General features: G+C 36.8%; 1 protein-coding gene across 1 annotated transcript in view; it reads right to left on the reverse strand.

The window, feature by feature from the left end:
• LOC132543199 (E3 ubiquitin-protein ligase HERC2-like) overlaps positions 1-13,754 on the reverse strand; it is a 100,368-nt gene that overhangs the window by 12,241 nt on the left and 74,373 nt on the right. Inside the window, exons 58-71 of the mRNA XM_060206675.1 lie at positions 12,906-13,107; positions 12,160-12,453; positions 11,756-11,909; positions 10,643-10,750; positions 10,214-10,504; positions 9,655-9,800; positions 7,898-8,023; positions 7,281-7,552; positions 4,115-4,313; positions 2,717-2,931; positions 1,862-2,039; positions 1,238-1,361; positions 895-1,024; positions 483-622 (exon numbers count right to left, since the gene is read on the reverse strand). Of these exons, the coding sequence (XP_060062658.1) occupies positions 483-622; positions 895-1,024; positions 1,238-1,361; positions 1,862-2,039; positions 2,717-2,931; positions 4,115-4,313; positions 7,281-7,552; positions 7,898-8,023; positions 9,655-9,800; positions 10,214-10,504; positions 10,643-10,750; positions 11,756-11,909; positions 12,160-12,453; positions 12,906-13,107 (2,579 nt within the window). The remainder of the gene's footprint in view (positions 1-482; positions 623-894; positions 1,025-1,237; positions 1,362-1,861; positions 2,040-2,716; positions 2,932-4,114; positions 4,314-7,280; positions 7,553-7,897; positions 8,024-9,654; positions 9,801-10,213; positions 10,505-10,642; positions 10,751-11,755; positions 11,910-12,159; positions 12,454-12,905; positions 13,108-13,754) is intronic.

Genomic DNA, 13,754 nt, shown 5'->3' on the forward strand with positions numbered 1-13,754 from the left:
TGATGACTTTGTCTCCCCAGTATACACCTCACCTGTACAGATATGTATAACAATATTTTGTATTTTGATGACTTTGTCTCCCCAGGTATACACCTCACCTGTACAGATATGTATAACAATATTTTGTATTTTGATGACTTTGTCTCCCCAGGTATACACCTGTACATATATGTATAACAATATTTTGTATTTTGATGACTTTGTCTCCCCAGTATACACCTGTACAGATATGTATAACAATATTTTGTATTTTGATGACTTAGAATAAAAACAAAGTGAGCTGGGACTCACAAAGATATACCTCCTATCCTGTATCGATGGAATCACATGTACTGAGATATACAAGATTTTGTACTAACACCTGCATGTAGGATTGCTTACATAAGAATATAAAAATATTCAATTAGACAAAAGTTAAAACTGAAAAAAAAATCATTGTGAATGTAAATATAAACAAACAAATCATCCCCACATGCCCATACCTGCATCTGTACACGCTACACAGTGAAGTGAGCCACACGCAACATCGATGACCTTTTTGCCCTGTAGTGCAGACACACGTCGAGGCCGACGTACGTGATCATCAGTTCCATGTCCGAGGCGGTGATAGTCTCCCTTGCCCCTGACACACAGAACAACAGCTATAGCAACACATAGCTAGAGTAATAGCTCAATATGACAATGTGTTTGTATACCGAATTAACATTGATTTGTATCTGTGACAAAAAGTCAGTACTTCTCTCATAGCTATTAAGTATCTCAATTTACGTTATATTTCAAAGACCATGTTTGTGAATACCTTTTTGTTATTTATCAGAGAACTAAAACAACAGCATAATCTCATTGTCAAGTAATACCCACACTGAACAATCGGCCAAAATTGTGATAACATACCATGTATACACAGCCCCTGATTTGGTGAGAGCTACAGAGAACTGCGAGCCACACTCAACCTTCATCACACCCAGACCCTGTAGAGAGTCAATCTTCATTGGTACCTTACAACCATCACTTCCCCCACGCCCTGTAGGTGTATAAAGGAACATTTGAAAGCCACTATATATTGCATGACTGTATCAATATAGAGAAAGCCATATCTATAGAGCTACACACATACCTACAATCAATGCAAAGAATTTATAATTACCAAATCCTAGATTTTTTTAAAGAAATGAAAATTTCTGAATAAATACCATTTTGATTTAATAACTACAATTGAAATTGATTGTCTAATTACCCAGCTTGCCATAGTCGCCATCACCCCAGGACCATACATTATCATCGTCGGTGATACAGAGAGTCTGGGCGTCGCCACTTCCACAAGCCATATCTATGACACGGTGAGTTTTCATTGCCTCTACCTGTCAATCATACCAGACAAAGAATCTCACCTGACTGAGTATACTGATATAAGGAATACTGAATGTTTCACTTGTATATTAAATCACACACATTTGCTTGAACAGGTGGTGACAATCTAACTGGAGAACAATAATGTAAAGGGATAAATATTTGCATGGAATCAAATTTCACTGAATTCTTAGTCGTTAAAGATTAAACATGTAGTAAATATTTCACAGTGAAAAACATCACCATATAGATTTGATATATCTGTATATATATGTATACCGATCCATATTCTGTCATGTAAACAACAAAAGGCAGTGAAGCCAAAGTTAAATTTTTGAGAACTAGCCCCAAAAACAGACAACCACAAAATATCATCAGTGCAAAATTTAACAATACAGTAGTTGTAACAATTACAAGGTGATGTTTTAACACGACAGCTTCAACATCTTTCATTATCTGTCCCATTAACTCCACAAAGATTTAATTTTCTCAGGGTATTAGTAGGACTTGCCAGTTTGGGGCGAGGCTGGTCTTCACTATCCCCATGGCCCAGACGTCCATAACGTCCTTTGCCCCAGGTGTACAGTTCCCCACTGGAGGTTATACAAGCACTGTGGGCTCCACCTGCTGCAATGTCCACCACCTCCTTACCTCGCAGAGAATCAATTACACGTGGGCGGTCACATGGACTGCAGGGCAAAGAAAACAGGTCTGATAAAAACATGATCAACAGACTTTATGAAACACTTGTGCCGAAAAAGGATTTTTAAGAATTAAGCATATTTTTTGCCACCATCAGGTTCATATTTTGTTCTTATTTTCATTTTTGAAAGTACTAGATTGAAATGTGAAAAAAATATGAATCCCACTTGCTTTATGAAGGATTTAGATTATAATATTTCCAATTCCTACCTTAAGAAAATATAATATTCCATCATGTACACTAAATTAGCCTTTAGAATGCACTTAATACATAGCTGTAAGTCTGATTTTTGTATATCCAGGTTAGGTATGCATTCCCGGTGCAGTACTGATAATAATAAATCAAAAGACAATCAGTGAAACTGATAAATGCTCCAAGAAAATGACTATATTGGACACAAAATTTTACCAAAGGGAAATAAATTCTGTAATTAAGGGGTGGCAGTATGACCAATATGTACATCAAGTAACGTGATCCTTGCTTAACAGTGGGCATAGTTATGCTTGGGACACAAAAGGACAGACAAAAAGACAGACTGATGGACATGGTGGCAACTATGATTATTTTAAGACATCATGTAATGAACAGTAACCAAATTAGAGGTAACTTCCGTGTCTTATTCAGCCAGTTTGTTTTTAATTGTATAATGATATTACTCTGTACCTTCTATTTCCATGCCCCAGCTTTCCATCCTCTCCTTCACCCCAGGAGTACACCTCCCCTTCAGCAGACAGGGCTAGACAATGTTTGCCTCCTGAGTTGACGGCCAGTTTCCTGATAAACACATGCTGTATTGACTCTAACAGTGTAGGATTAGAGACTGAATCTGTGCCACCGATTCCCAGGCGGCCACCTGCTCCATATCCTGTGGCATACACCTTTGGAGAAACAATGTACATTATTTTACAAACTTTGATGGCAACATACAAAGTAACTATGTTGATGTTCTTATTTCAAATTCATTGACAGAAGTGTTGGAATTGTAAAAACATCAAACCACATCATATCTAACATTTAAGACCTAAGAATTGAAGAAAACACCATTTATGGCTCATTCCCCCACAAGTGCCCTATCATTTGTACGTAAATTTCAAAAAGTAAAAAGATTATCACAAAGCAAATTCATGTCTAAAACGGAGCAACTTCTAGGTCCAATCAAGTAAATATCATGTTAATTAGTGACCATATAACGTAGTGGCCTTCAGGCTGGTGTCATAGTGGTGACTCTAGCACTCTGACAGTAGCGTGTGTCATACATATGTTTACAACTACTGATACCTGTGTCCAGGTAATTTTAAATTGTTGTTATACAGACCTATTCTATTGCATAAAGAGTTTGGAGTTACTAAACTTTTTTTATAAAATAATAAAAAAACCACCTATCTTAGTTGTAGTTAGTGTGGAAATAGCTTCATCATTTTCATCTTGTAAGAGAAAGGCCATTACTGTTAAAACTAAGTATCAAATCATCAACAAATCAATGAATATGTGTCAAGGTCATTTCTTTCCACAAACTTTGTAGGGCTTCATCCTAGGAACATACCAACCAAATATCAAAATATTTGGTCCATTGGTTATTGAGAAGAAGTTATTTAAAAGAAAAAGTTGACACCAGGCCAACGCTGAATGCTGCACCATGGCAAAAGCTCACTAGACCCAAAGGGCCAGGCGAGCAAAAAAATGAGGCAAAATATTCTGGCATATTTTATTGACAAAATCTGACTAATTCGCAAAACAACTTGGAGACACTGACTTAGAATCTAACACTAGGTGGTTGGAATATTTTACAAGACATATTATTGTGTGTTGTTCAGTATGTGAGGACAGTGTTGTTGTCAGTCCAGTTATTTCTTTATATTCTCACAATGAATCATTTCTCCTAAATTTGTTACAAGTGTGTAACAAACTATGTATATACCAAACAGATTCTCTTGGCTCCCAGAGATTCATTATAAACATGTTTTACTGTATTTTATTAGAATTTGCCTTGTAGAAAAAGTATGATTTCAAATTTTTACAATCTGATAACAAAACAGTAGAAGCAGTTAAAAAATACTGTACCTTTCCTTCTGCTGTAATGGCAAACAAAGTCTGTTCTCCTCCAATTAATTGTACAGGCCTGAGATTAGCCAGAGATTCACAGCTGATTGGTAATTTGACCTTTGCCCCCTCAACACCGCCCAGCTGACCTCTGTGGTTGTGACCCCAGCCAAGAATCTGACCACTTCCTCCCCAAGACAGCGTCCAGTCCTCTGGTTTCCTGAGTTAAAAACAAGATGCTAAAATGGCCTACATCACTCACCTGTTATTCAATGTTCATCAAAAACAGAATCTGTGTTCAAATTACAAATAAATTGACATATACACCATTGGCATTCAAAGTGGACACACCCAATCAATTTTAACTAATTTCAACAATGAAGAACTTCTAATAACTCTAAAGAGTCAAGTCTCAGTGTTGTATTAGACAAGTAATGGTCAAGTCAAGTCTCAGTGTTGTATTAGACATGTGTAGGTCATGTCAAGTTTCAGTGTTGTATTAGACATGTGATGGTCGAGTCAAGTCTCAGTGTTGTATTAGACATGTGTAGGTCATGTCAAGTTTCAGTGTTGTATTAGACATGTGATGGTCGAGTCAAGTCTCAGTGTTGTATTAGACAAGTGTTGGTCAAGTCAAGTCTTAGTGTTGTATTAGACATGTGATGGTCGAGTCAAGTCTCAGTGTTGTATTAGACATGTGATGGTCAAGTCAAGTCTTAGTGTTGTATTAGACATGTGATGGTCAAGTCAAGTCTCAGTGTTGTATTAGACATGTGTTGGTCAAATCAAGTCTTGGTGTTGTATAAAACATGTGTTGGTCAAGTCAAGTCTCAGTGTTGTATTAGACATGTGTTGGTCAAATCAAGTCTCAGTGTTGTATTAGACATGTGTTGGTCAAGTCAAGTCTCAGTGTTGTATTAGACATGTTAGTCAAGTCAATTCTCAGTGTTGTATTAGACATGTGTAGGTCAAGTCAAGTCTCAGTGTTGTATAAAACATGTGTAGGTCAAGTCAAGTCTCAGTGTTGTATAAAACATGTGTTGGTCAAGTCAATTCTCAGTGTTGTATTAGACATGTGATGGTCAAATCAAGTCTTGGTGTTGTATAAAACATGTGTTGGTCAAGTCAAGTCTCAGTGTTGTATTAGACAAGTGTTGGTCAAGTCAAGTCTCAGTGTTGTATTTGACATGTGTTGGTCAAATCAAGTCTCAATGTTGTATTAGACATGTTGGTCAAGTCAAGTCTCAGTGTTGTATTAGACATGTGTTGGTCAAATCAAGCCTCAGTGTTGTATTAGACATGTGTTGGTCAAATCAAGTCTCAGTGTTGTATTAGACATGTGTTGGTCAAGTCAAGTCTCAGTGTTGTATTAGACATGTGTTGGTCAAATCAAGTCTCAGTGTTGTATTAGACATGTGTTGGTCAAGTCAAGTCTCAGTGTTGTATTAGACATGTGTTGGTCAAATCAAGTCTTGGTGTTGTATAAAACATGTGTAGGTCAAGTCAAGTCTCAGTGTTGTATTAGACATGTGTTGGTCAAGTCAAATCTCAGTGTTGTATTAGACATGTGTTGGTCAAGTCAAATCTCAGTGTTGTATTAGACATGTGTTGGTCAAATCAAGTCTCAGTGTTGTATTAGACATGTGTTGGTCAAGTCAAGTCTCAGTGTTGTATTAGACATGTGTTGGTCAAATCAAGTCTCAGTGCTGTATTAGACATGTGTTGGTCAAATCAAGTCTCAGTGTTGTATTAGACATGTGTTGGTCAAATCAAGTCTTGGTGTTGTATAAAACATGTGTTGGTCAAGTCAAGTCTCAGTGTTGTATTAGACATGTGTTGGTCAAGTCAAATCTCAGTGTTGTATTAGACATGTGTTGGTCAAATCAAGTCTCAGTGTTGTATTAGACATGTGTTGGTCAAATCAAGTCTCAGTGTTGTATTAGACATGTGTTGGTCAAGTCAAATCTCAGTGTTGTATTAGACATGTGTTGGTCAAGTCAAATCTCAGTGTTGTATTAGACATGTGTTGGTCAAATCAAGTCTCAGTGTTGTATTAGACATGTGTTGGTCAAATCAAGTCTCAGTGTTGTATTAGACATGTGTTGGTCAAATCAAGTCTTGGTGTTGTATAAAACATGTGTTGGTCAAGTCAAGTCTCAGTGTTGTATTAGACATGTGTTGGTCAAATCAAGTCTCAATGTTGTATTAGACATGTTGGTCAAGTCAAGTCTCAGTGTTGTATTAGACATGTTGGTCAAGTCAAGTCTCAGTGCTGTATTAGACATGTGTTGGTCAAATCAAGTCTCAGTGCTGTATTAGATGTGTTGGTCAAGTCAAGTTTCAGTGTTGTATTAGACGTGTGTTGGTTGAATCAGGTGTCAGTTTAGTATAAGACCTGTTGGTAAAGCCACGTTTTAGTGTTGTTTAAGACCTATTGGTCAGGTGAAGTTTCAGCTAAAGGAATGCTTACTGCTATTAGTAAAATAACATAGTTTTGATTTACAAAATATGTAATATTATCTCATAATGTACTGAAACATACAAAATATCTTTAACAATATATTTATACCACTGAGAAAGTTTCACTGTTAAGAAAGTTCAACATACTTGTTTAGAAAGTTCTCATGTCAACATATCTGTTCAGAAAGTTCTCATGTCAACATATCTGTTAAGAAAGTTCTCATGTCAACAAACCTGTTTAAAAAGTTCTCATGTCAACATACCTGTTTAGAAAGTTCTCATGTCAACACACCTGTTTAGAAAGTTCTCATGTCAATATACCTGTTTAGAAAGTTCTCATGTCAACATACCTGTTCAGAAAGTTCTCATGTCAACATACCTGTTTAAAAAGTTCTCATGTCAACATACTTGTTTAGAAAGTTCTCATGTAAACATACCTGTTCAGAAAGTTCTCATGTCAACATACCTGTTTAGAAAGTTCTCATGTAAACATACCTGTTCAGAAAGTTCTCATGTCAACATACCTGTTCAGAAAGTTCTCATGTCAACATACCTGTTCAGAAAGTTCTCATGTAAACATACCTGTTCAGAAAGTTCTCATGTCAACATACCTGTTTAGAAAGTTCTCATGTAAACATACCTGTTCGGAAAGTTCTCATGTCAACATACCTGTTCAGAAAGTTCTCATGTCAACATACCTGTTCAGAAAGTTCTCATGTAAACATACCTATTTAGCCATAGAAGCAGCTGTTCATCCATATCCTGTGTAAAGACAGTATGTTGTTCATGTGATTTTGTGAATTCCTCGCCATCACCAGATATATCTTTGATCTTTTTACGGACCTCCTCCAGAAACACAGGTGGGAAGGTCGTCCTCTTCACCATCGCTGCTGCCACGCGGGCCGCAGTACAGTAACGACGGAACCATACCCATTTGTGAGCCTCTGTACAACATTGTAGATTGTCCAGCCCCAAGTCACAGGCAAGTGCCACAAGCACCTATAAGTTAAAAATAGGACAGGATTAGCAAACAACTGAATTTACAACTTCCTTTAAGTCTTTAAATTCAGCCCATTGTGAACACCACAATATGCTTGACCACCATGAATGCAAGACACCTTGACAAAATATATAATGCATAAGTAACAGTAAACATTTGGAGCAACAAAATTTTAGCGTAATATTAATTTCAAACAAATTAGCACTACTACGAATTTGTTTACTCACAAATGCTGTATCAGTGACACACAGGCACTGCCATTAGTATATTTAGTCAGAAACGTACTTAAGATAACCTCAGAAATATTTACATTTGCAGGATACTGTGATGAAAATGTAAATTACCTTAAAGAATGGACTATGCATGAGATGTTTACCACTGCGGACGATAGGGTCCTCGTACTCGTACTGGCGCTGTAGAGCCTCTGGGAGACCCTTTACAAGAGATGCTAGAGATGATCCACTCAAGGACTGTAACATATACAGAGTTTGGTTTCAGGAAGTACTTTACTTTAGGCTAGGCGTGTTCATTAACAGGTGATGATAGAACAATTGCTATGTAAAGTGTATAGGTACATCACAATATCCTTTAATAAATGAACAAAATTTAACTCTTGTTACCTCAAACATATACCATTGTTCAGTCCTGTTTAATACAGATTGATGTGATAGATGGAGGAGTGTGATGTGTCTAGAACCTACTTATAAAACAGATTGTGATATGTGTACTCAATCACTTATAAAACATTGATGTGATCATAGTGTTTGATAGAAATAAAACATGTCAATCAGTGTGATGTGGATTTTAAAACACATTGATGTGATAGATGGAGGAGTGTGTTGTGTCTAGATCCTCACTTATAAAACAGATTGATGTGATAGATGGAGGAGTGTGATGTGTCTAGATCCTCACTTATAAAACAGATTGATGTGATAGATGGAGGAGTGTGATGTGTCTAGATCCTCACTTATAAAACAGATTGATGTGATAGATGGAGGAGTGTGATGTGTCTAGATCCTCACTTATAAAACAGATTGATATGATAGATGGAGGAGTGTGATGTGTCTAGATCCTCACTTATAAAACAGATTGATATGATAGATGGAGGAGTGTGATGTGTCTAGATCCTCACTTATAAAACAGATTGATGTGATAGATGGAGGAGTGTGATGTGTCTAGATCCTCACTTATAAAACAGATTGATATGATAGATGGAGGAGTGTGATGTGTCTAGATCCTCACTTATAAAACAGATTGATATGATAGATGGAGGAGTGTGATGTGTCTAGATCCTCACTTATAAAACAGATTGATGTGATAGATGGAGGAGTGTGATGTGTCTAGATCCTCACTTATAAACACATGATAGATGGAGGAGTGTGATGTGTCTAGATCCTCACTTATAAAACAGATTGATATGATAGATGGAGGAGTGTGATGTGTCTAGATCCTCACTTATAAAACAGATTGATGTGATAGATGGAGGAGTGTGATGTGTCTAGATCCTCACTTATAAAACAGATTGATGTGATAGATGGAGGAGTGTGATGTGTCTAGATCCTCACTTATAAAACAGATTGATGTGATAGATGGAGGAGTGTGATGTGTCTAGATCCTCACTTATAAAACAGATTGATGTGATAGATGGAGGAGTGTGATGTGTCTAGATCCTCACTTATAAAACAGATTGATGTGATAGATGGAGGAGTGTGATGTGTCTAGATAAAGATGAAGAACAGCGTCAACAATCCGCTAAAAACTGAACACTCTATCACTTAATAAAGCCATGTCTAGACATTAACCTGTTAAATAATTGTAACAAAATACAACACACCAAAAATGTACATGGGCACTGCCATTTTTGTTCCACTTGCTGGGGGAGAGACAAAAGTATATCCAGTATGGAACCCACATGGAACATGCCATAAGGAAAGAGTTAAAATGAGCATTATTCTTTCAGTCAAACTGAATATCATAACTGACTTTTGGCTTCACCAATTCCTATCATATTGTCATGTTGATAGTACAGTGAATGTTTTGTAAATGTACAAGGTTTATCACAGTAAATAGTTAAGACTTGTGTAAAGATATCATCAGTTACCATGGTAAAAGGGCGTGGAACTTCCTGGTCAGGGCTGTCCAAACTAGGACTGGCCAGTAGTGCATTGACGTTGATGGACTGGTCACCAAAACTAGCAGCCATGAGTTTGCGTAGTTTCTGAAGGGCCCACATTCTCTGGCTAGCACCTAAAAAAGATTACCTACTGTTATATCTAAACTACTCCAAATCTTTCAATCACATTTATTCAAATTATTTGAATACGAAAGTAACCTCTTATAACAGTCATCAACTTACAATTGAACAATTTTTTTAATCAATAAATAAACTGTGTCTTAGCAGCTCAATATTTCTGGTGAAAATGAAAAACATTGCACTAAGTCTATATTGATAAATTTGGGCCACTTTTAAAAAATTGGGGAGAATCTGTTCAGGCAGGATGATGTTACTCCATAATCTGTGTTCTGTTGTTATCTTTTAAAAGGTAATCAAACCAATCCACATGGTTTCAATTACTTACACCAAGGTCACCTTAAAAAATTTGGTTTTCAAACTGCTGTACTAGGTACACTTATGTATGACACAGTAGCTACACTCATACCTAATGTGCTGAGCTGAGCACAAGAAGCCAATGCTGCTGCCAACCTCGCCACTATGCCTTTGTCCAGACTCATCTGCAGGTTCAAGTCCAGCAGGCAGGTCACAAGGTCAATGGAAGGTCTTGAAAGGATTGTACGGTCAGATAACATGTCCATTGGTGCAGCAGCTGGCATGATGGGATAGACCGTGAAGCACCACCCCCAACCATTCACAGAACCATCACTGGTGAACTTCCATTTTAATTCATCGCCCATGATCCTTAGTTCTTGAGACCAATCAGACCATTCTCGTCCTGTCACATAAACAACGAGAAGTAAAATAAACGAATACCGTCTTGTCTTTCAACAAATACACATAAGATTAGCTATAAATATTGTGAATAAAATCAAGGAGAAAGCTATCACAACACCACATTCAGCAATATCCTCACCGGATCTTGTTGCTACAGCACGGCTTGACCCATCCATCACTGTCAGAGGGTCATGTCGACGTTCTGTGGAACAGCGACGGTCAAATTCCACACGAAGTGCTTCAGCTCCTAGAGATACATACATAAGCTTCAATAGACGGACAGGTTGAATATTTGTTAACAGAAACGTTACGTTTAATTTCTTCTCAAAATGTCGAAACAATCTGGGAAAACGCAATAATGCACTTTACAGTAATGAGATCACAATGTTACATGATGTGCAATGGGTGCAAAATGTCTGCACTGTGTTCAATGTGATAGGGAAATTGGGTGAAATTTTCTTTCACACATCTGTCTACATCATGTAATGTATAGTTTATCGCACAGGAGTGCTACTCTACTGTGATTGATATAAATTTAGAAATGACTATGGACAAGTGTCGGATAGGTTTAATTTATTTTCTAACTATATGAGAGTACAACTAAGTATATTTCCTTATTAAGTCATTAATGAGTCTTTAATATTCCAATTAATTGTAGCCCATACATACAATGGCCTGTAGACTCTAGTGTGAAATCACTTCAATGCTATCAGAGAGTTATCTATATATACTCGACCATACATAACACCTTTACAAACCTTAATTCATATGCATACATTATTTCACCCTTACTGCTTAATATTCGTATCTTCCACAAAATGTTTAACACGGTGCTGATTATGCATAAGATGATTAAAATTTTAAAATAAAACAGTAAACGTGTGGATGGCATAACTCCACTTCTAACAAATACGGGATTACTTAGCCAGGTAGACAAAAACGGTGAAGCTGCTACCAGAAATGATGCCATTTCCTCGATTCCTCTAGGAGTTGAAGATATTGGTGTGATTCTTAGCCAATAAAAATTGCTGTTCCATATGAGCCTGATATCAATAAGTTGAGGCCAACATTTAAAACATTCCATCAGAAAAGGCAGCATCTTGTCCAAAGTTTGATTTGGTCAGAAAGAGGAATTGCATTTTTTGGGATAAGTTGAAATTTTTAAGCAGTTGTCCCTTGTAAAGTAAAAAATGTTGACAAGTACGAAGATGAGTGTTGATAATGTTAGAATGATCTAGGTTTACAGCTTTACCTGGTATTTTGACATGGCCAGTCATTGAGGTGTCGTCTATGTAGGGATGAGGACTTTCCTGGACAACAGGTTGTGCCATGGCACGGCCAGTCTCTCTATCTGAAGCTACATCCTCTAGCTCAGTAACACAAAGTTCCAGTAACATCTCCGAAACCTGTTATCACACATAGCATTACCGAATGGTTCACATTAAAATACATTTAAATTTTTAGTGTTTTTCGTATTTACAGAGCTGTAAAACAAGAGAAAAAAAACCAAAAAAACAAGCATCAGATTACATATAATTTTCATTCAAAGGAAATACTTCAAATCTTTACTTTTATTGCTAATTATCTTCATAAAAATTACAATTTTTTTTTTGTAAATTTCTAGTGAGAAGTCTGAAAACCATCCTGAATACTTACAGTGGGATATGCCCTTCCCAAACATGTCAGAATCTCTGATAATGTCTCCCGACCTTTCGTTCCGACTCGTGACCCCACCGATAACTTAAGTAGGTCAACAAGAACACGACAATCATCTGCTGTCAGACGATTTGTGAACTCGTCCAATCCTGGTGGGAATGATGTGGGAACTTTCTCTATAGTTGATGTCACCTGATCTGTCGAAGTGAATGTTTCTGCCATAATACTAGTAGCAGGTGAAACCTTTGCTGCCAGGCTGTGCATGCTCGGAAAAGATGGGATTTCAGTATTGATCTGTTGTAAAGAAACAATGACATTACATTGTTGTAAATAATTTCAACGATACTGTAGCTTATTTCTGGCTTTATCTTTAATCTGAAAATCTAACTTTTTTTTTTCTTACAGTGATTATCAATAGAATGATAATGAAATCAGGTAATGGTATAACCCCATCAAATCTAATTAAAACAGACTCAAAAAGGTCAAAAATCTGGCAGATATTTCAGCTTCAATAGAGCTAAAACTGTCAAAGGAACAAAACCAATGGCTACCTAATTAGAGAGAGACAATATAACTTTAAAAGTATAGTCACTGGGATACTTTTGTAATCAGATTAAAATCCATATCCTTCTTAAGAAATAACAATAAGAGTATTTGTTGTGAAATAAACATTGCCACAATCTTATAACGATGGTCTGTAAGAAGAGTAATTGAGAGTATTTGTATTTACTGAAATCTCCACTTACATCAGAGTGAGTGGACTCAACAATGGACAGAGCAATATCTGTGTGGTCAACAACTTCGGAATTCTCAGATGGGTGTGCATTGGTCAGATCTGTTGGTTGATGAGTGGACACAGTCATCGATGTGGACATGGTGGACATTTTTAGATCAGTTGACATAGGTGTGGCTAATTGTTCTTTTGCTAAACAGTTCACAATTGTGTCCCTGTAACATCAAATAACAGTAAATAGCACACAGAATACACACAGTTCACAATTGTGTCCCTGTAACATCAAATAACAGTAAATAGCACACAGAATACACACAGTTCACAATTGTGTCCCTGTAACATCAAATAACAGTAAATAGCACACAGAATACACACAGTTCACAATTGTGTCCCTGTAACATCAAATAACAGTAAATAGCACACAGAATACACACAGTTCACAATTGTGTCCCTGTAACATCAAATAACAGTAAATAGCACACAGAATACACACAGTTCACAATTGTGTCCCTGTAACATCAAATAACAGTAAATAGCACACAGAATACACACAGTTCACAATTGTGTCCCTGTAACATCAAATAACAGTAAATAGCACACAGAATACACACAGTTCACAATTGTGTCCCTGTAACATCAAATAACAGTAAATAGCACACAGAATACACACAGTTCACAATTGTGTCCCTGTAACATCAAATGACAGTAAATAGCACACAGAATACACACAGATCACAATTGTGTCCCTGTTACATCAAATAACAGTAAATAGCACACAGAATACACACAGTTCACAATTGTGTCACACAGTACACACATCAAATAACAGTAAATAGCACACAGAATACACACAGTTCACAAT

The sequence above is a fragment of the Ylistrum balloti genome, unplaced genomic scaffold (assembly GCF_031769215.1).
Source record: "Ylistrum balloti isolate Yb309-2 unplaced genomic scaffold, AGI_CSIRO_Ybal_v1 Utg369742, whole genome shotgun sequence".
Lineage (NCBI taxonomy): Eukaryota > Metazoa > Mollusca > Bivalvia > Pectinida > Pectinidae > Ylistrum > Ylistrum balloti.